General features: G+C 37.2%; 3 protein-coding genes across 6 annotated transcripts; 2 read left to right on the top strand and 1 right to left on the bottom strand.

Moving 5' to 3' along the window:
- Window positions 1-5,913: 5,913 nt before the first annotated feature.
- LOC106406076 (receptor-like protein kinase HERK 1) lies at window positions 5,914-9,156 on the top strand. 3 transcript variants are annotated; one of them, XM_013846665.3, is made up of 2 exons: window positions 5,914-6,308; window positions 6,390-9,156. In XM_013846665.3, exon 2 carries the CDS (start codon window positions 6,398-6,400, stop codon window positions 8,900-8,902), a length of 2,505 nt encoding a protein of 834 aa, XP_013702119.1. In that variant the 5' UTR covers window positions 5,914-6,308; window positions 6,390-6,397; the 3' UTR covers window positions 8,903-9,156. The 3 variants fall into 3 exon arrangements, with proteins under 3 accessions (XP_013702119.1, XP_048600945.1, XP_022574723.1); XM_048744988.1 differs by having other exon boundaries at window positions 5,922-6,308; window positions 6,368-9,156; XM_022719002.2 differs by having other exon boundaries at window positions 5,924-6,308; window positions 6,451-9,156.
- A 2,045-nt stretch (window positions 9,157-11,201) lies between these two features.
- On the top strand, window positions 11,202-13,213 carry LOC125580512 (ribokinase-like). 2 transcript variants are annotated; one of them, XM_048745084.1, is made up of 4 exons: window positions 11,202-11,904; window positions 11,984-12,270; window positions 12,442-12,643; window positions 12,873-13,213. In XM_048745084.1, exons 2-4 carry the CDS (start codon window positions 12,248-12,250, stop codon window positions 12,903-12,905), a joined length of 258 nt encoding a protein of 85 aa, XP_048601041.1. In that variant the 5' UTR covers window positions 11,202-11,904; window positions 11,984-12,247; the 3' UTR covers window positions 12,906-13,213. The 2 variants fall into 2 exon arrangements, with proteins under 2 accessions (XP_048601041.1, XP_048601012.1); XM_048745055.1 differs by having other exon boundaries at window positions 11,202-12,270.
- A 226-nt stretch (window positions 13,214-13,439) lies between these two features.
- On the bottom strand, window positions 13,440-18,991 carry LOC106405218 (probable LRR receptor-like serine/threonine-protein kinase MEE39). Its single transcript, XM_048745122.1, is given in 12 exon segments — window positions 13,440-14,937; window positions 15,091-15,349; window positions 15,475-15,601; window positions 15,742-16,007; window positions 16,010-16,182; window positions 16,801-16,878; window positions 16,968-17,039; window positions 17,130-17,201; window positions 17,287-17,431; window positions 17,515-17,996; window positions 18,132-18,669; window positions 18,767-18,991. Coding segments are annotated over 12 exon segments (2,730 nt in total). The 5' UTR covers window positions 18,867-18,991; the 3' UTR covers window positions 13,440-14,519.
- Between the last annotated feature and the right edge of the window lie 2,538 nt (window positions 18,992-21,529).

Below are 21,529 nucleotides of genomic sequence, written 5' to 3'. Positions count from 1 at the left end.
ATAACAGTAAGCAATAGAGTAAATGAAAGCAAGGGAGTTCAAGATCTTTTATGTTTTGTAGTTTTGATCTATCTCTCCAATACTAAGCTCTCCCTCTCCAATGGTAGCTTGTTGCTTCTCTCCAAACTAGGTCTAAAAGGTCTCTAGGCAAGTCTGTCTCTAAAATGATACAAAACCCTAAAATATAGTCTAACAGGCGGCCAGGGACTTAAAATGTAATTATTGAAATTTGTGTGAAACTTGCAATCTTCTAATTTTGTCAATAACTCTCGGGTGGCTTCGCCACGATCGATGAGAAGAGCTCATAATCGATCAATATTTCTTGATAACCGTCGGTCGATATTCTGATAAATAATCGACCATCCAGCAAAGCTCAAAAGGTCTCCAAATGGGTATAATCCATGGTCTATCAACTCCCCCAGCCTTACTATTTTGCTTGTCCTCAAGCAAAACATACTAAAGCAGTCTCTCTGAGAGAGTTTTGAAGACAGGAGTAATTCTCATGATTTAAAACTTAGAATCATCACCTCTACAATATTGCAATCCACATCTTAAAAGTCCTAATCACAAAAGCAAATTATACCATATCCTAGCTTAGCAACCAAATTCACCTAGCCAACAACTTAGCAAATCATGTCTAACATTCCCCTTTACCAACCTCATTTCTTAGCATAAATAAAAGTGTAGGCTTTACCTTGGGGGTACCGATCACATGATGCACAGATTCTCAAACAAGTATCCGGATCTGCAGGTAAAATTTAGTTTATATTTTTTTTCTCTACTAATTTATCTCTTTAGTCAAAATCTGCTTTTATTGCAGGATCATTGACCAAGATTGGACAGGCTTCCATGAATCAAGCCTTAATGGTGGTTGCCACCAAGTCATGTTCACATCTTTTTGACCTATATCCAAGAATTCATATGAATCGAACCTTGATGATTGCCGCCACCAAGTTCCGTTCGAATTCTTTTTGTTGGAATCCTTATGAAGCAAGCCTTAATGGTTGTAGTCACCAAGTCTTGTTCGGATTCCACCAAACTAACACCTATTTGTTTTTTTTTTTTTTTAATTTACCTATAATCTAGGGTCGAAATAGAGAGAGAAAATGTGATAAATCTACATAAGGTTTTACCTTCCAGACTTGTTTGAAGAATCTGATCCCATGTATACCAAGCCCCAAGACAAGCAATTGTGTCAGGTTTAGTGTTGAAGGTCAGCTTTGGTTCTTTCAAACAATTTCAGCAAGTGTGAATAGTTGACAGGTTGATCCACTTTAGTACTATCTACCATCAGTAAATCTAGAATGGTGCTAAAAATTGGTTATATAACAAACAAAAATCTAATAAGATCATTATCTCCTTCTTGACTCAATAAAACATTTTGAAAACTTTTTAAATAGAAATCATATAACAAACAAGTATCAGTAAGTACCTCCCCCAGACTTAAATTTCAATATCCCCAGTGATAATCAGTCTGAGATTGGTTAGAGAATATATCATAATTACTAAGTTAGATGTTAGACAAGAGAAAAGCATGTTCGTACCCTTCTGCCTCGAATGTCGATCGACATAAACACCATTTAATCGATCAGCATAACTGCCCTACCGTCAATCGACGTAAGCACCTCTTCGTCGATCGACGGCGAAGAGACAGAAAATTTTTGTGCTAGCTGCAACGTATGAGTCTAACTCATCACTATGAGTTTCAATCAGCCAAGTTAGCTCTGTTAGACAACCCAAACATATGCAAGATTAGCAAAAGATAAACTCCAGTCATAACATAAGATAATAAATCCAAGAATAAATCCTAAAAGTATGAGAACAGAAGGAAACATAAGTAGATAGGGATAGAAATATGAGGACTAGTCCTCATCAGTAGTCTCGTCGGTGGTCTCCTCGGAGTCGCCTCTGCGCTGGCATGATGGTCCTGCTGCTGATGGTGAGCTGGCTCGCACACTCCTCCTGCTCGAACAGCGACATCTCGATACTCTAGCCTAGATGGGGTGAGAGCATCGACTACTACGCGCTGGAAATCTCCCTCAGGGCGTGTAGACATGTCTGGCATAGGCGGGAATGGCGGAAGTGCGGCCTCGGGCTGGTGCGGCTGAGGTCCTCCAGGTCGCTGGACCGTGTAGCGTCGCGGCATGGTCGATGGAGTGCAGAGGAGGCGCGGGTCAGGATGGAACTGGATGCTGGGGAGGCCTGCTGAGAAGTCTGTGAGTGCACGATGGGGTAGCTGGATCAAGCACGGGCCGTCCTCAGCCCGGAAACACCAGTAGCGGTCATCCTTGAGCCACTGTGCACTCGTGAGGTGGGCTTCATCCATGTAGATGATATGGTCGTCCATCTCAGCATCATCTAGTGGTACTCTGCAGTGTATGAAGATCAGTGTAAGTAGACTCCCGACCGTGTCCTTCTTCTTCAACTGTGACTGGAACGGCTTCATCTTGAGCTTTACGAGATGATCAGTGAAGATGGCTCCTAGGTTGGGCCATATGTCGTCTTCGGGCTCCGCAATATTCTCCATGTTAACCAAGCTCCTCACCGCGTAGTAGACCAATGTGGGCTCTTGCACCCGCACCTTTTAGAATCAGATCACCCATCAAATCCCACACAGGTTTCCTCTGACATAGGTTTCAGTGGCATTATCAAGCACTTAATTATATCAGAGAACCACAGACCTCTCACAATTTAACAGAACAATCATAAATCTCTGCGGAACCCACAAATCAAAACTCCTAATTCAGAATTCTCTGCAAAACCCACATACCGTAACTCACAATTTGTCAGCAAAAGTTAAAGAAAGTTCTCTGATTAAACAGTAAGATAGATCTTGAATCGGACCTAAACCATCGACAGAGAAGCCGATACAAGACTTTAGGTTTGAACCGGATAAGTTTTTGCCTTACGGACGGCACCATCGGCCCAACCAGATTTGCACACAAACCGAGTTAGTTTATTTGAAACCATTTTCTTATTATTCAAATTTCAGAAGTTGTATTATTTTTTTTGTCAAAATTTCAGTAGTTTTATATGAATGAAAAATTCATCTCTCCGATCGACATTCTCTAACTAGCTTCCCTCGAGACAGAAAGTTGAAGAAAGACTAATCAAAAAGAGTAGGAAGAGGAGGAGGATCATGACGATCCTCATACTTTATATGCAGTGACAGTACCGCATTGGATAACTCGAAACCCAACTTGCCATATCGATGCTTCATGGATCGGTAATGGCAGTGTTGAATCATTCGGAATACGTGCGGGCAATAGAAACCTCTGGGCCTTACTTGCTCAGATGGAAGAACTACTTTTGGCGGCCTCGTATACGAGAGACATGAGGATCCTCTCGATCCGCTTCAAGATGGACTGCTCAGACCCAATGGATATGACTACGAGCCAGATGTATTGGCGAACTTTTTCTTCGGAGATTCAAACTTTTCGAAGTTTACAAGATAACTTCGATACTGCAAAATTATTTCATATTTTCTGGAATGAGAATGGTCAGGCGGACTAATTAGCGAAAGAGGCTAGGAACAGAGGTTTTATTATCTCTGATATATATCAAACACGGTCAAATAGAAGTACTCTTTGTTGAAACGTTTTGTCTGACCAAAACATGGTATAAGAAAATTGGTAGCCGACAAAAAAATATATATGAATGAGATTTGGAAGCATTAAGAGCTTCCCTCTTTTCTTAGAGAGAGAAAAAGTGATCTCCTCTTCCCTCTTTATCAAACCCAATTTTTAGAGGGATGAAATTGTTTTGTTCTTTTACTATAAATAGTTTGATTAGAAGATCAATTATCATTCTTCATGCCGGATTTTAGTTTGCTAGGCAAACTTTTGTACTGCTTTTCAATACATAGTCAGAGTAACATCTTCATGTATATTATGTATAACGCTCTGACTGTCCACGGTTAATGGGCCTCCTACGTCTGCTCTCTCGGCATGTGGGCCTCATTCCATGCAACAGACGATGCACTAATTTTTCGAAAGCTCATTAGTCTTGTTTACTGATCATGTCATTACCACATGACCTTTCTCCGTGTGTTGGCCTCATTCGCATGATATCGCAAATCACTTTTCGATATGTCACCCATCATTCTACTACTTCAACTCAAGCACGCTTAACTCTGGAGTTTTAATGGATGTGTACCCGAAAAGGTAAGCACAGTTTAATGACATAGGTGAAATTATTAATTCTCTTAAACATTTCTGCAATATAACAAAAATCGGAATGTTACACTATGTTGCTCTGATATTGGGTTGAATAATAAAGACTCTTACTTGCAATTGAAGTTCAAGTATACTATAATATTATGCTTGAGAAAAAAATTATCAAGTTATTTTATTAATTGGCTTATGATTTTTTATAAAAATTACATATTATATGGATTAAGTGGTTTGAATTTTCCTAAAATTGTATTAGGGCTGCGGGTTCATGTTATTCGGTTAGTTCGGATCGGTCGAAATTTCACCAAAGTGAATTGAAAAAGATTTGGTTTGGTTTTCGGTTATTTTGGTTTCAAAAACATTTACTGAAGTTTTTGATTTTGCGGTTATTTCGGTTAATTTTTTGATTTAAATTGAATAAAAACTTTTTTTTAAAAAAATTGGTTATTTTAGTTGGTTCGGTTATTTCGGTTCAGATTTTAGTTAGTTCGATTTGGAATTTCAGCTAAGATTGGTAGTGTTTGTAGTTGTTGAACCAGCCAATTACTGAACCGAACCAAAATAACCGATTGCGGAACAAAAAACCGTTTCTTTTAGTTGCCCAATTGAACCAATCTTTGGAATCAAACTAACCCAAAACTGAACTTTTTGGGTCGGTTCGGTTTGACAAGTTCATGTTGGTTTATACCCGCAGACCTATGTTGTATATCTCCTTTTTCAATCTGTGTATAACTTCCAGAAGGTTATACAAAAATAAATTGAAACTAGAAAATGTTAATCTTTCCTGACCAGATCCTTGCTGCCGACAAACAGAAGGCCCCAAACCTATTAAGTAGATTCCTTTCGGAATTACCTTTCAGCTTTTAGATGTGAGGAAAGACTTTATCATAAAACTCTCTCTAGAGAGACGTGGGCTAACAATTATGCTACGCGCTTCCGCCAATCTTGGTTTTTATTCAATCCGATAAATCATTTATTAAATCTATCAAGTACAACTTGAGTATTACATCAAACAATCCTGGCCAGCCAATAGAACTATTTAAATATATTAGTTGCGGTGTCTTGTTAGCTAATGTTTTAAGAATAATGTCACAAGGAGCATAAGTGGGATCGTATTATTTTCAATTAATAATGATAATATGTGTCATGTTCCATATGGTTGTATAATGGAGTAGTTGAGCATAATGTTGTCATTCTCTTAAATCATACAAGCCCAAATATATATCCATACAAATAATTTTATTCTTTCTATACTTTGGCAAAGGGATCCCCTTTGGCAAATGTTTGACACACTGAACTCAGCAAGTCTTTAGAAAAAGTGAAAACCAAGATTGAGTAGGATTAAAGACGTAAATAAGACTATTATGTTGTGTTAATACTAAAAATTTGAAAGAAAATACTTCCATTAAAACAAGAAATCATAAAATAAGTATATAAATAAGCACACATACCCATGAGAATTTAATTTACTGTTTCCAACTTCAAAGTGAACGCAGCCCGAAAAAGGTTTCGTGAATATAAGTAATATCTGCGTCCTGGAAAATTTTAAATAACATTTCAAAATTCGCAATAAAAGTTTGACTTTGTTGCAATTTGCAAACCACCACCATTAGACACCTGAAAGCAAAAAAAAAAACACAAAGTCGTAACATTTAAAAAATTATATATAAAAAACATCTGGACTGTATTTAACTATTTTCTGAATATATTGAAAACAATTTTCCGATGATAGAAAAAAAAACAGCTTTTTCATTCACATATTAATTGGGATGAAGATGTAGGTTTTCTAATCATTTCCTGGAAATTCTATTTTTCTCTTTCTTCTTAACCATTAATAAAAAAAAAAATACAGCCAGGGAAAATACGATCAATAGACAATTTTTGGGTTCAGTCTTCCGTCTTCTTTCTCCTTTTCTTTTCCTAACGGAAGTAATACTCCTGAGTTGTTCATAAAGAAACCAAACGTCCTATTACCAGTCTGTTCCTTGCTGGAGAACGTTGAAATTTTATTTAAAAAAACTAAAAAACTTAAAATCTGAGTTTTCGGTTTCTTGATCTGTTCTTGATTAAGCTCTGGTCCTCAAGTCTATCCTTTCATGGGACCGTTACTTCTCGTGGATTTCTGATCTTAGAAAGGTACTTTGTTCTGCCTTACCTTATGCTTTGATCACCTCTTGCTCGAATCGAATTAACAGGTTTTGGTATTGTTGGGTCAAGAATCAAAGATGGGTGTTGAAAAGTTGGCAACTTTGGTATTGGTTTCGTGCTTGTTCTGCAGCTGCTGCCATGGATTCACGCCTCAGGACAACTACTTAATCAACTGCGGCTCACCCTCCAATTCCACCCTCACGGATCGAGTCTTCATGTCCGATAAGCTCGCCTCCAACTTACTCTCCTCTGACAACCAAGAGATCCTCGCGAGTCAAAGCAGCAGCAGCAGCTCCGACATCTACCAGACGGCCAGAGTCTTCACCGGAGTCGCTCGCTACAAATTCTCCGTCGCTCGTGGCCGTCACTGGGTCCGTCTCCATTTCAGTCCCTTCAACTACCAAACCTACCAAATGGGCTCTGCCAACTTCGCGGTTTCGTCACAGACTCATGTGCTCTTAACCGACTTCACGGTCAAGAGCAGAGATGTAAAAGAGTACTCTTTGAACGTAGACACCGATGATCTCGTCCTCACGTTTACTCCCTCTGGTGGTTCCTTTGCGTTTGTGAACGCTATTGAGGTTATCTCCGTGCCCGACTCATTGATCACTTCTTCTCCTCCCCCGAGGGTAGTAGGCGCCTCGGGGGCCTTTCAGGGGAGCTTGTCGTCGCATGCTTTCGAAACCATTCATAGACTGAACATGGGCGGTTCGCTTGTTACCCCTAACAACGATACTCTCACAAGAACTTGGCAGCCCGACTCGGGTTTTCTCCTGGAGAAGAATCTAGCTAAAACTGTGTCTAAGATTCCGTCTGTTAACTTTGTTCCAGGCTATGCAACGGAGGAGACTGCGCCCAAAACTGTGTACGGTACTTGCACTGAGATGAATTCCGACCAGAACCCCAATGCCATTTTCAATGTCACGTGGGAGTTGGACGTTGATCCGGGGTTTCACTACTTTTTACGCTTCCACTTCTGCGACATCGTGAGCTTGTCTCTCAACCAGCTGTATTTCAATCTTTACATCGACTCCATGCTCGCTGTTACCGATCTTGATCTCAGCACTTATGTGGATAACACCCTCGCTGGTGCATACAGCATGGACCTTGTAATGCCCTCGCCTAAGAGTAGTAATAAAATGCGTGTCAGCATTGGTCCTTCAACTGTTCACACTGACTACCCAAACGCGATTGTGAATGGACTGGAGATCATGAAGATGAACAACTCTCGAGGTCAGCTAAGCGACGGGGCATTTGTGCCAGGTGGTGGTGGTCCCAGCACTAAGCAGAAGAATGTTGGTTTGATTGTAGGTGCAACCGTTGGTCCGTTGCTCGCGTTAGCCCTCTTGGGAGCTTGCTTTGTCTTCTTCTGTAAGAAGCGGAAACGTGGCCAAGATGGTTACTCCAAGACTTGGATGCCGTTTTCGATTAATGGAACTTCGGTGGGAAGCAAAGGTTCACGTGGAACCACGCTCACAAGTATAACTACAAACGCCAACTACCGTATCCCCTTTGCGGCGGTTAAAGACGCTACAAACAACTTCGACGAGAGTCGCAACATTGGTGTGGGAGGTTTTGGGAAAGTCTACAAAGGAGAGCTTAACGATGGCACTAGAGTAGCTGTGAAGAGAGGGAACCCAAAGTCTCAGCAAGGGCTTGCTGAGTTCAGGACAGAAATAGAGATGTTATCACAGTTTCGGCACCGCCATTTGGTTTCTCTGATCGGTTACTGCGACGAGAACAACGAGATGATACTGGTTTACGAGTATATGGAGAATGGAACGGTGAAGGGTCATCTTTACGGCTCGGGTCTTCCTAGCTTGACTTGGAAACAACGCCTTGAGATCTGCATTGGCGCGGCTAGAGGATTGCATTACCTTCACACGGGTGACTCCAAACCTGTCATCCACAGAGACGTCAAGTCCGCAAACATATTGCTTGATGAGAACTTCATGGCGAAGGTTGCAGACTTTGGACTGTCTAAGACCGGACCTGAGCTCGATCAGACTCATGTGAGTACTGCTGTGAAAGGAAGTTTCGGGTATCTTGACCCTGAGTACTTCAGAAGGCAACAGCTCACTGAGAAGTCAGATGTCTACTCCTTTGGCGTTGTTCTGTTCGAGGTTCTCTGTGCTAGACCTGTTATAGACCCTACGCTTCCGAGAGAGATGGTGAATCTTGCGGAATGGGCGATGAAGTGGCAGAAGAAAGGGCTGTTGGATCAGATCATTGACCAGTCGCTTCGCGGTAACATCAGACCTGATTCGTTGAGGAAGTTTGCGGAGACAGCAGAGAAATGTTTGGCTGATTACGGAGTGGACAGGCCATCTATGGGAGATGTGTTGTGGAATCTTGAATACGCTCTGCAGCTGCAAGAAGCGGTGGTTGATGGCGAACCAGAAGATAACAGCACAAATATGATTGGAGACTTGCCTCCACAGATCAACAATTTCAGTCAGGGAGACACGAGTGTTAACGTACCGGGAACCGCGGGACGGTTTGAGGAATCGAGCATTGATGATCTCTCCGGTGTTTCAATGAGTAAAGTATTCTCTCAACTTGTGAAATCCGAAGGAAGGTAATCAGCGATTGGCAAATGGCAGTGCCCGTAAAAGGGCAATTTTTTTTTATGATCTTGTATAAGATGTTACGAGGAAAAAACACAGAGGTCTTTTGTCTGCTCGACATCTTCTGGAGTATGTATTTTCTTGCAGATTGATTAATGTTCATTCCAAGTTGTCTAATATTTGTTTGTTCTTTGTTTTCAAGGATGTTTTTAACAATCTTGTTGTTGCAGTTATACTGTTAGGTATAGAAGTTAAAACTTACTACTTCATGTTCTGGTTTGTTTTGTTTTTGGTTTGGTTTGAGAAGAGGTTTATTATATCTTATATCATTTTCGAGTTGTCTTCCAACAGCATTGGTCTGGCTGGTTACATTGGGTTGTTCTTTTTTAAGCACGGAGTTTTAATCCAGGAAAGAGTTGTGAACAAAGTGGCGGGTGCGTAAGGGGTGGGAATCTGCCGAACAGTTCGGGCTAAATACCGAAGAAAGCTAGAAAGCGCTGTTTGATGAGCCTGTGTAGTATTAGGTAGTTGGTTAGGTAAAGGCTGATCAAGCCGATGATGCTTAGATCAGCCACACCGGGACTGAGACACAGCCCGGACTCCCACAGTGGCAGCAGTGAGGAATCTTGGACAATGGACGCAAGCCTGATCCAGCAATATTGCATAAGTGAAGAAGGGCAATTCCGTTCGTAAAGCTCTTTAGTCGAGTGCGAGAGTTGTAGTGCATGTGTTCTGCAGACCAAAGCTAGGATGGTCCAAGGACCACCTTACCGAACTTTGACTGTCTCAAAAATAGTCTGACCTAGATATATTCAAATCATCGATTTATCCAGTCTGATCCTATCAGACATCAATCTGGGTCATCTTTCACTTACAACCAATCCATTCAATTTTGGTCGACTCTTTCTAGCATCATCTAACCCAACCAACTCATCTGAACCGTTTAAGCTAAATTAAAAAATTACATTAAACATATAATAACAAAATAAAATTATCGTATATTTTTTTAAAAAACATGAAGTAATTAAAAGTTAATAGTTCCACTTTGAAAATATAGAGAACAGTACTTTGATGTCAAAAAAAAAAGAATAGTACTTTATAATTTTGTTATATAAATGATACAAATGATCATAAAACCATACAAGTAAGAAACCTCATTTAAAAAGTATTTAACTTTAAATGTATATCTATTTTAGTATGGCTTAAATTAAATTATTTAATTTGACCATATAAAAAATTAAGTATTTTAATTACAAATTTATAAAAATACTTAGCATATTTGAATTGATAAAAAATTAATATGCTTACAATTAATTTACTTGTTTTACGAATCTATATATTATTATAAAATAGAGTTCTCTTACTCCTGAGGGCTCCACGTCGGATGCCAGTTAGGAAACTCAATTCTTCTGGGTGTGACAACTGTCCTCTCTAACCAAAACTCATCGTTTCATTTAAGTAAAGGCAGAAAAAAAATTGGGCTTCGTGGCTTCATCTCTTTCAGGCCGCTAGGGTTCGCGTTCTTCCATAAGCGATCATTCAATTGTCTCCTTCCTTCCTCAAATACTACGAATCCAGACCTATAAATAAGGGTTCTGGGCCTGTCAGATTCATCAGCTTCTCCTTCTCGCATCACTAAAATCTTTAGAAACCTTCACACCAGGAATGGCTGTGCCAACGATTTTGCTCGCCGACTTCAAAGCTGGACGCCATTCCAACACCATCAGAGTCCGAATGTTTAGATTCTGGGAAGTCCGAAACCTTAAGAAAGGCGGCGAACTCATAACCTAAGTGTTTCATGGGTGTCACATGCTCCTCAGGTAATTTCGGTGTCATATAACTCTCTTTTTTTTTGAGAAAATGTCATATAACTCTTTCTTCCTGCTTTCACTGCTCTTTTTAATTCAAATCGGAAATTTAATTTCCTTTTGTTCTTGACCTATCAGGGTCAACAATGATTCAAGGTTCTGATATGATATGTTGCTACTAATTGCTTTCTCCAGTAAACTAATCCGATCTGTTATCATTTGAATCGTTTTTTCTTTTCATGGATCTTATTTTTTTATGAAAACTTCGATGTCCATTAAAATACTTTGGATTAGAAGTTTGCTTCTGCGCTTTTTTGGTTTCCTACGAACTGACAATTTGTCTTGATTTTTTTGTGTAGAGCTTTTGTAAACTGGGAAAACACTGAAATAGTTCGAGAAAAAGAGTTGTAGAGCTAAGGGTCTGACCTTCCACCTCAAAAGACCATGTAATCTCACTCCATAGCTTTTCTTCCTCTCAAGAGGTAAGATAGGAATCTATGTACATGATAAAAAATTGTACACACTTACTGGATTTTTTCATTACCCATAAAGTGTAGATGTTAGATAGTTTCCACAACATCTACTCATATCTTGGTGAAAAAACTTATTCATACATCCATATGTAAGTGTTGAGTACATGAATAGTTTTCTAGATTGAGATGCATAAGCAATTCACATATACATTTTAGTTTTGTTCATGATCTCTGTTATGTTCTTGATAAACATATACACAGATGATAATGCTGGTGAAAAAATGTAGATTAGTATCTATTTAAAATCTCAGAATAGTTTAAGCAAACACATATAAATATAATTTTGATAGTGATATAAAGAGTTGCTTCATGCTTACAAATCTTTGTTTTCTTTTGTTTTTCTGTTTCTCTATATTCCATTTTTTTGGTCAGCCCTCTATATTCTATGTAATAATAAGTTTTAAATCTCTGAGACCATATTGTCTGCATCCAAGAGTTTTAACAAAATTTAAGAAGCTAAGTTATTGAGAAGCTTTGCAATCTGGTGTTTGGAGTTTATTTATAAATTTGCAATAATCATTTTGAGATTGATTCTTCTCATGTTTCATTACATATTAGTTTTTGCCAATCTTTTATGCTCTTTTTAACATGGAACTTCACTTCACTGCAGTTATTAGCCATGGATGTGGAGCCTAACGTGACGTCGCCACCAGCAATAACCCCAAGTTCATGGGAGGTAACCTCCTTCATTTGAATTCCACATCCAACTTTTGCAGTGCCACTTTCACCTTTCATTAATCTCCTGCAACTTGCAGGCCGGTTTTTCCTAAATGCAACTTCTGGCACACATTTATACTTTGACAAAGAAACAAGTGACGGTGACACCTTCGTATCCCAGTAACTTACTCTAGCTTTAAAAATTTATTCTTGAGTTTTTGCTTGAAAACCCTCCATGTAAACAAATACATCTGTTTTATTTTTTAGCTTTGGTAATGATGACTTAGCCTCTTCCACAAGTTTGACCAAATATGGTAGTGTTAATAAAATAGAAACAGTAGCAGAGTCAGGGCTCGACACCTATGTGGTCAACTCCCCTCCTCAGGTCAATTGCCTACATTTTTCCTAATGCTTATTGTTTTCACATTTCATTCATTCTAGAAGCTTATTAATATGTTCTAATTCAGGTTGTAGAGTTCCTTATTCTTTTTTTTTTTTGTCAACTGAGTTTCTTATTCCTTAAGGATTGGCTTTTTATTCCTTACCAACATATCAGAACTAAACCCGATCTGAGGAAGTTGGTGACAGAGGAGATGCTGCAATCGGACGGGCAGAACTCGATCATTATCGTAGGTGGTGCTAATATGATAGGGTGGCCTGAGAAGATGATTGATGATGAGCTGGAGATCGTGAGGAATGCTGGTGTTGTGCAGCTTCAAAGAGAGATCCCAGACTCCATCAACATTCAAGTTGCTAAGGTTTGTATCAAGTTTGTAACTTTATTGATTCCAATCTTGATGTCATTTAAAGGATGACGCTTCCGGTTTAGATAGTGCAATAGTGTCTTTGAAAGGATGTAGCATTTGGAGCTGGAATGTAGATTGATCAATGATCATATACTATTTGAATCATCAGGATGAGATTGCTAATGTCTCATTATGTTGAATAGACTTCTCTAAGTATAGGTTGGTGGTGGATGTGTTGCAGGCTGTGAAGAGAGCAGTTGTGCTGGTCATCTGACGTGGAAGGAATGGATACCCCAATCCCTAATGAGCTATTGGATTCAGTTGACATCTTGCAACATAATGAAACTGAGCTCTGTCGCTTGACCGGAATGCCTACTGAAACTTTTTAACAGATTCACCAAGCTGTTGTAAAGTGTCATAATTTGGTGCTTGACGGAGAGTATGGTTAAACCGTCCTTTCATATATGTAGCAAGTGATGAAATGTTGCCAAGTTACATATTATTTAATAGTTTTATTTATTATGGATTTTTTTTGTCAACCTATTATTATGGATTTATTTTAATAAAATGTATATTTAGCTTTGTAATTGTGCTACTGCTTGATGTGATAGTTAAGTCAAGGACTATTCAAGTTTTCTTATACGTAATACAAAATTTCAAGTATAAATAGATCATTTTTTTGAAGGGAGGAGAAAAATCTAATTACAATATATTTTTTTTTGAAGTGATTCCTCATAAAGTTTGCTTACTTTTTTGTCACGGAGTTCAAATTAAAGAAATTAACAAAAAAGAAAAAATAGAAACCATAACCAATGATTAATAAAAAATCAAAAAATAATTTTACAAAATTTGTTTAAAATTAAAGTTTAGAAGATATAAAAAATAAAAAATGAAAATTATTGAAAATGCATATATAATTGCGAAAAATAAGTCAACGAACAATAATTTAGTGAAAATGCATAATCAAATCTAAAATATATATAAACTTCCTAAATATCTAAAAAATCATAACAACGAAAATAAAATAAATACATTTGTGATATTATTTCTCACATTTCATCAAACTCAGACCAAGAGAAAAATATATATTCTCACAAGTATTTTTTCTTTTGTGCTTACCAAAATCAAACTTTACAAAATTAATTTGAAAAATGATGGAAAAGCACAAGCAGTGATTATACATAATCAAAACATTTTAAAAAAACTAAAATTATATAATAAAAAAAATATACCATCCATAGTACTATCACCAAGTATCAACACACTTTTAAAGAAAGCAAAATGACATTGTAACATCGTTTCTTTAACTTTTATTTTAAGTAAATAATTATATAAAGTTCTAACTAACCGGGATACACAAAGTTTAACAAAACATATGATAGTGGATGATCTCAAATAAAGCAAAGGAAATGTATCATCTAATTAAAAAATATTACCCCATTCAAAGAATCACAATTATGTAATTATGTAATTTAGTCAACCACACTTATTTCGCTCTCAATATCATAACATGTTATATAAAAAAGATCACATAAAATAATGTTTCATAAAAATAGATAACTAATCTTTCAAAACTGAAAAACAAAATGTCTGATCAAAACATTTAATTGCGTCAAAATCCCACGCGAAGCGCGGACTCGCCCTAATAGTTCATAAAATATTTAATTATGTGCAGGACATGGATATTACCTAGTTTTACATGTATATGCCGATATATTTGATCACTTTACAACATTCGTGTGCTTACATTTTACAACGGTTAATATACATGCATACTTTAACTTCTTCTTACATTGAAGCGCATTTTAAGAAAAGCTGATTGACAATAATTAGACAGGTATACACCAATAGGTTTGATCCATGCCAACATTAGACAAAGACACATATACTATCTTGCCTTAGGGTACATGTCGCTATCAAAGGTTGCAGTCACTCTCAGCTCAACCGAACTATGAGGAGAGTTTGTGTCTTGATTAGTATTTATCCTCGCGTTTTCAGATTCAAGACACTCTTTAAGTTTAATGATAACTTGGGACATGTTAGGGCGTTTGGCGGATGAAGGATTTGCACATGACATTGCTACTTCAAGAGCTCTCCAGACAGAGCGAGGCTCGTAGTTCCCTTGTAGTTTAGGGTCCACGATCTTACTAGTATCTCCTTTTTTAATCACATATGTCACCCATTCTGCTATGTTTGGCTTTTTACGTGTTTGATCAATCACTCGCTGATTTGTGATAATCTCCAATAATAAGATCCCAAAACTGTAGATATCACTCTTCTCAGACAACTCACTTGTTAAGTAATATCTGTTAAACCAAAAAGATTCAGTGTGATTCACATATATTGTACAATTCCTTAACCACTTAAAGAAGGAGAACATATTTCAAAGTGGCAGCAACTATTTCAATTCCATGTTCATCTACTTCAACAATTTTAATTAAGTAGATGAATATACTTACTCAGGATCGAGATATCCCAAAGTGCCAGCAACTACTGTTGAAACTCGAGATTGATCACCTCCAACTTGGAAAGATCTTGAAAGACCAAAATCCGCAATTTTGGCTTTGAACTCTTCATCCAACAAGATATTTGTACTTTTGACATCTCTGTGCACCATTGCTGGTTTGCATCCAATATGCACGTATTCTAATCCTAATGCAGCTTCGATGGCTATTTGTAGTCGCGTTCCCCAGTCCAAAACGGACCCAACATGTTTTCCTAAATCACATGAAATAATTTATATATACTTGAGCAGAAAAACATTACTAGAAGAAGAAATGAAAATCTTAATTGTTTAATTAATTTAGTTATCACTAAAATATTTTTCTAAACTAGATGCTCACCTGATAAATGCTGATGTAAGTCTCCATTGGACATGTATTCATAGATGAGGGCAAAGTGATCTTTTTCATCGCAATACCCAACAAGACTTACCAAATTTATGTGGTGAACCCTCAAAAGAAGTTCTACCTGATCAATACTGTACATCGAATTAACATTTACACCAAAAAATAAAATAATGTACATCGAACATACAAACACATATTTTGATTCATTTAAATTCTCAAAATAGAACTCTCCTTTTCTCAAAAATTTACAGCGTCTCATACCTCTGCCTTAAATTCTTTATAACCTTGTGCTGATGTTTGCAAAAGCAGTTTGACAGCTACTTGCTCTGAACCATTTAGGTTACCATGATAAACAATGCCAAACGCTCCTTCACCTAGAGGTTGTTGCAAGTTCTTAGTCATTCCTAAAACCTCTGAATAAGTAAACCTTCTCCGTTTAGTCTTTATCCATGGTTCAGACTTACTTCCTGTACGTAAAGCATATGCAAGTATAAAAGATAAAACATGCATGACATTTACATAGTGTTGAAAAAATCTTCCATACTTGATGACATTTTCTTTCTCAACATGAATAAGAGGATGATCATGACAACGACAGCAGCGATGGAAGCAATGGGTGCGACAATCGTCACTGGAAATTTCTTCTTTAGCTTGGTATCTATGCATGTACTAGATAGACAAAGATGTTTGTTTCCAAGGACACTACAAAAGAGAAGTTTAGAATTCATAAGACATTGAATCAATCTTGTAAGTTGGATAATCTATACTATTAAAAGGGAATCACTCCTAAAAAATCTATTTAAACAAGGTTGTTAGACCATTTCATTAGACTTAACTATTTATTTGGTTTTAATTTATATTTCTCTAACTATATAAATACTTTACATAATTTAAATGAATTCATTTATTATTTTCTCATAATCTATTATATAATTGCTCTAACAATAAATCCATATGAATATATGATAGATTATTCAAATGTGATCATTACCACATATAATTCTATTAATAGTATAAATTTTTAATGGTTTAGTTATGTTAATAGGTATATAATTTGTATTTTAAAATTTTAAGTACTCATTTGATCCTTACTTTGGTTTCTATTTTTTCTATGCTCGATTATTTATGAAATTCAGCTTAATTTTGAGTTTTTTTCCCAATTTGGTACGGTTCAGTGCACTCGGTTAAATGTAGTCAAACCTATACATTATCTCTTATATAAAAAGAATTTATTTAATTTCAAAAATAAACCTGTGCTTTTTAAGCGCGGGTCAAAATCTAATGATTAGTTATAGAGTAAACTCATGCGAGAATTCTTACTATAATTTCAGCCCTTCTCTTTCCCTATTGAGAAGACTCTTAGGAATTGAACCGCTAAGATTGTTACCGTTCAAGTTTCTGCCACAGTAGAGGAAGAGTCATATGTACACAAACATGATTGGTGTGAACGTGATTGGTAAATAAATTTAAGAAAAAAACTGCATTACATGACCAACAATGATTTCATAGAGGCTAGAAATTCGGGCACCATTCCACTCAAACTGTTATTTGACAAATCCCTGCGATGTATGAGACAATGAACAATTATTTTCTGTGTGTTCGTTGCAAATTATAAGTCTGTAAAAAAAATGAACAACAATCATACTTACAAGATCTCTAGATGGTTTAGATTCTGAAAGTGAGATAGTATGGTTCCACTCAAGCCACTTGAAGACAAATTTCTGGTTATTAAAGAATATATCATAAGTTGAGTCAATATATGGACATTATATGTTACTGGTTTCCAAAGTTCATGTAAGATCTTACAAGGATATTATTTTTGGTGGCACAGATATATCTGAGATGCTACAGTTTAATCCATCCCACAAGAATTGTCTGGGGACGCATGGATCTCCTTGCCAATTGATTCTATTTAATTCATAAGTATAACTGATGTTCTTGATAGCAACCACTAGCGTAAAGGGAATCAAAGAATTAATAAGATTTAATGATTAGTGTTAAATAATCATCTAATGAAAAAATATTTTCTTATACCTTCAGTTTCATTTGTCTGAAGTTGTGGAAGCTGAAGAACTGAGTAAACTGCAAAACCATTAAGCAGAGGTGGAAGTGTCGATCTTTGGGTTTTTATCAACTGCATATGGCAGATACCTCCATTGCATTCCTTGGGAATTGTGGTAAGCATAGTCTCTATTTCAAGATATTTAGGATTAATAGCATTAATAGTAATTGTTTCTCCATTCAACAAACAGTCAAATTCTCTAGTGTCATTGGCCTCTATATCTTGGATCTCAGCAAAGTGCCGATACAAGTAGATTTGATAATCAGGATTCTCCAACCTCCAAGTTATCGTCAGTGGTCCATCCAGATTTTTAGGTATCGCGGCCCCTTTAAGCACAGCTTGCGGTGGATCATAGTGATTTTTATTGGACACATTTGCTGTTGTCGAAATGTGTGCCCAATTGTCGGGTTGGAAAAATGGAACCCATGTACGATCGTAAACATCTTTCGGGTACCTGTCACAACCACAATCATTCTCTTAGTATTGGGTATGTAGAGTAAAACGAATGAAATTAACTATATATATATAAATGTAAAGTTGTAATACATTTGTAATACAAAAATGTATAGACGAGCAGTGGAATACGTACCGAAGAAGAGCAGTGGAATTACTAAGATACATACGAAAGTTAAGTTTGAGGGAACCAGATATAGCCAAGTAAGTATCATTCGCCAATGGTCGTAATTCCAAGGTCGATATCATTGGTGTAGTTGCCCCCGTCTTAACAAGACAAATTTGCAAAGAGTTTGATCTTGAGATGTGAATGATTTCCTTACCTGAACCAGATGGTTCTTTTTGTAGATCTATGGTTGTCCACTTATTAGGGCCTGTATACATATCGAACTCTGGGCTAACATTAAGCCCGTCAAAGTTTCCATAGAAAAACATAGCTCTAATTAGATAATTCCTCCCAACTTCTACCCTTATATCATAGCAATTTCGTATTCCATCTGGAAAATATCGTAGGGTCGAGTAGGGCTTAAGGTTTTCTGATTCAAGATTAGCCGGGATTCTACCCATCTTTCCACCTTGGATGAAGTTCTCATCTGACAAGAACTGTATTTCTGTTTCCGGCTCTACATAAGGAGATTCATTTAAAGGCAAGCCACAATCTAAAGTGATAAAACCTGTTAAGAAATGAAACACATGATTGTTGGGATCATGTATAGGTATATCAACGGTACAATAAGGTTAGCCAATTGAAAAAGGTAAGGATATTTGTACCCTCTTGATTTTGTGCTTCAACAAGATGAGTGATGGAAAAAGCTGCAAAGGAAAAAATGACAAACAAAATCCCATGAGGACTCTTCATTATCCCGATCATAACAAATCACTAAAAGACTAAGGCACGTACACATAGCATTATATGATATCATGACGTATGAGCAGCTAGCCTCCTCCAATAATGGGTACCAACTTACCAAGTCAAAGTCTACTTTATGAGAATAAACCTCAATATATATTCAAATGTCTTTTTCAACGACACCGTCACAAGGTAATAATATATATTAAGCAAAAAAAATGAAGGTTATTATATATATATAAGTAGGCGGAATGTCTATGCATGGCGTACGACTAGGTCGTACATATTAATCATGCCGTATAATTGTAAAGCTTTATCATAGAAGTTTTAATCCACTCCAGTTATCTACTTATATTATTTTGCTAACTTTTGCTTATAATATGAGTGACTTGCTTAGCTTTGTTTTCTCCCAAAGAACTTGTCAATGTCCGAAAATAACAGGCTTTTATAGTCACCACCATAGAATGCATGAAGAAACAATCCATGCAAATCCTAAAACGTTTTTGCTGAATGTTAGACTAATCACATCACAGTAGAATAAGCATATTTCGAGACAAGATCATCTTAACTATCTGAGCGCATATTTTCCCTGACCTTCAGTCTTCTTTTAATTGAACGGTCATCTCCTACTATCTTCTCAAACCGTCCTCTCTTAACTAGACTGTAATGTTTTAATTGTAAAATGATCGAAACATTTTTTAATTGATCATATTTATTAATAAAACCTATGGGCATCAGAATAGTTGGTAAATCGAGATTCCGGAGAAAAGTATGGCGAAGTAAAAAATAGGCAGAAGAACAATCAAACAAGCAGATCTGCTGATAAAAGAAAAAGAATGGGAAGAAGATTAGTCAGGCATATAGCCTCTAATTCCGATGGACATGAGCACGAAGATGTTTCAGGTGGTTTGCCCATAATCAGCCCTGAGATCCATCGACAGTAAAGCTGGTACGGCCTTGGATGGCAAATGCTCCCGTGATCACTTGAGGGGGTGGAAGATGATTGTCCTAGAGGCTGCTAGCACTCGTGTGTGGACAATGGAATTTGTTTTTTTGAGCTATGGAATGCTCTCGAACAGTGTTGCTACTCTTATGGCACATGTGCATCCTGTTTGATGCCAAAATGATTAACGATGGAAATCCCTCTCCTTAGGTGAAGAAAAATGTTTTTATGTTGAACAGAGAAAGAAAGCACACTGACTAGATGTTAGGTTACAACTTTAGTTCATTGATGATCTTAAAACTCAACAGCTTACACGGTAATAAAAAGAAAGTATGGAGACAACTTAGCCAACAAAACCCTAAACCTAGTTGGTTTGAAAGAACCAATTCATAACTATAATGGGTTTACACGGTTTGATTTTGTAATCTTAATAACACTTGGTTTAATCTTCTTTTTTTTGGAACACAGCTTACTTTCCTTCATACTTATCTTTTGCGGTTACAATAAAAATAGCGAATTAGCCATCCCCTTTAACTAAAAACATAAATAACAATATCAAAAGAATTAAGATATATCATTCTTCATGACAAGATGACATAAAAGTCAATACAAAGCTCCATTGCGTCGATAAGGCCTTCGTGACAAAGTCGAATAGCTGAAAGATAATCACATAAAAGGGTGACGTTGAGAGCCAGCACCAATAGGGAAAACTATGGTAATCTCGATTGCATCTTCTGGTCCCGTACAGACAGTTATGAAAGATGGCATACCGATGAGTAAACTAAAATTAAAACTTAGCAATGAAGCCAAGAAGACATTTCCTTTCGTAGAAAGGAGGAGTGGAGGTAAAATATACTTTTCGCTAGAGAAGGATGATGAAATAAAAACCAGACCAGGTGAACCCACCGGTAAATTCATCCCAAATGAGAAACATGGGGTCTCCATCCTCTGATAGGCCAAAGTAGAAGAAATGGAAAGCAGCCAATAAGGAAGAGAAACAGGAACGTGAAGATGAAAGAGGCGAGCAGTGTCGGTGAAGGTACCCTGGGCCGACAGGAAACTGCTTCGCCGGTGCAAGAGAACATAGATCTTGAGAGTGTCTCGAACTTCATGCCCAGGAGGCTAGGGAGAACTCATGTACTAATATTTTTACACTTGGTTTAATCTAAAAATACATTTATAATTGTTAACCAAGATTTAGTTAAGCCATTTGGTCGGTTTCTTCTCATGGGTTTTCTTATCCTTTGCTTGCACGAAAGCACCAAGTCTCTAAATACTTTTTTGGGTTTTGCCTTTTCATCTTGTCAGTGGCCCAACTGAGAAGACCAATGGATCTTAAATCTGGTCGGCATCCTCTTCTTGGGCTGTAAAGGACTTGTGTCTCCATCTTCACTTTGGAACAGATCCACCACCATTCTTGCTTGACTAGATTTTTCATCATGCATAGTTGGTAAAAAAATCTGGTCTCCTTGGTCCATGTTGTGCTCCAGTCCATTGTCTTCTATTTCTTCTCCATTTAGTGTCCAAACAGATCCGTTTCCATCATCTAACTTCAAATCATTCGGATTGAGTCCTGATTGATTAGATTGTACAATAGTTGATTCTTGTCTAGTGGTGGCCGCACCATCCCCTCCTCCTTTAAAAAGATTTGACCTCAAATCCAATACATCAGACATATTAAAAGTGGAGCTAATGTTGCCGGATGAGGTTGGTCTACGATCAGAGTTCAGAAGATGATCAC

The sequence above is a fragment of the Brassica napus genome, chromosome A1 (genome assembly GCF_020379485.1).
Source record: "Brassica napus cultivar Da-Ae chromosome A1, Da-Ae, whole genome shotgun sequence".
Lineage (NCBI taxonomy): Eukaryota > Viridiplantae > Streptophyta > Magnoliopsida > Brassicales > Brassicaceae > Brassica > Brassica napus.
This window is presented reverse-complemented; position numbering and strand designations above follow the sequence as displayed.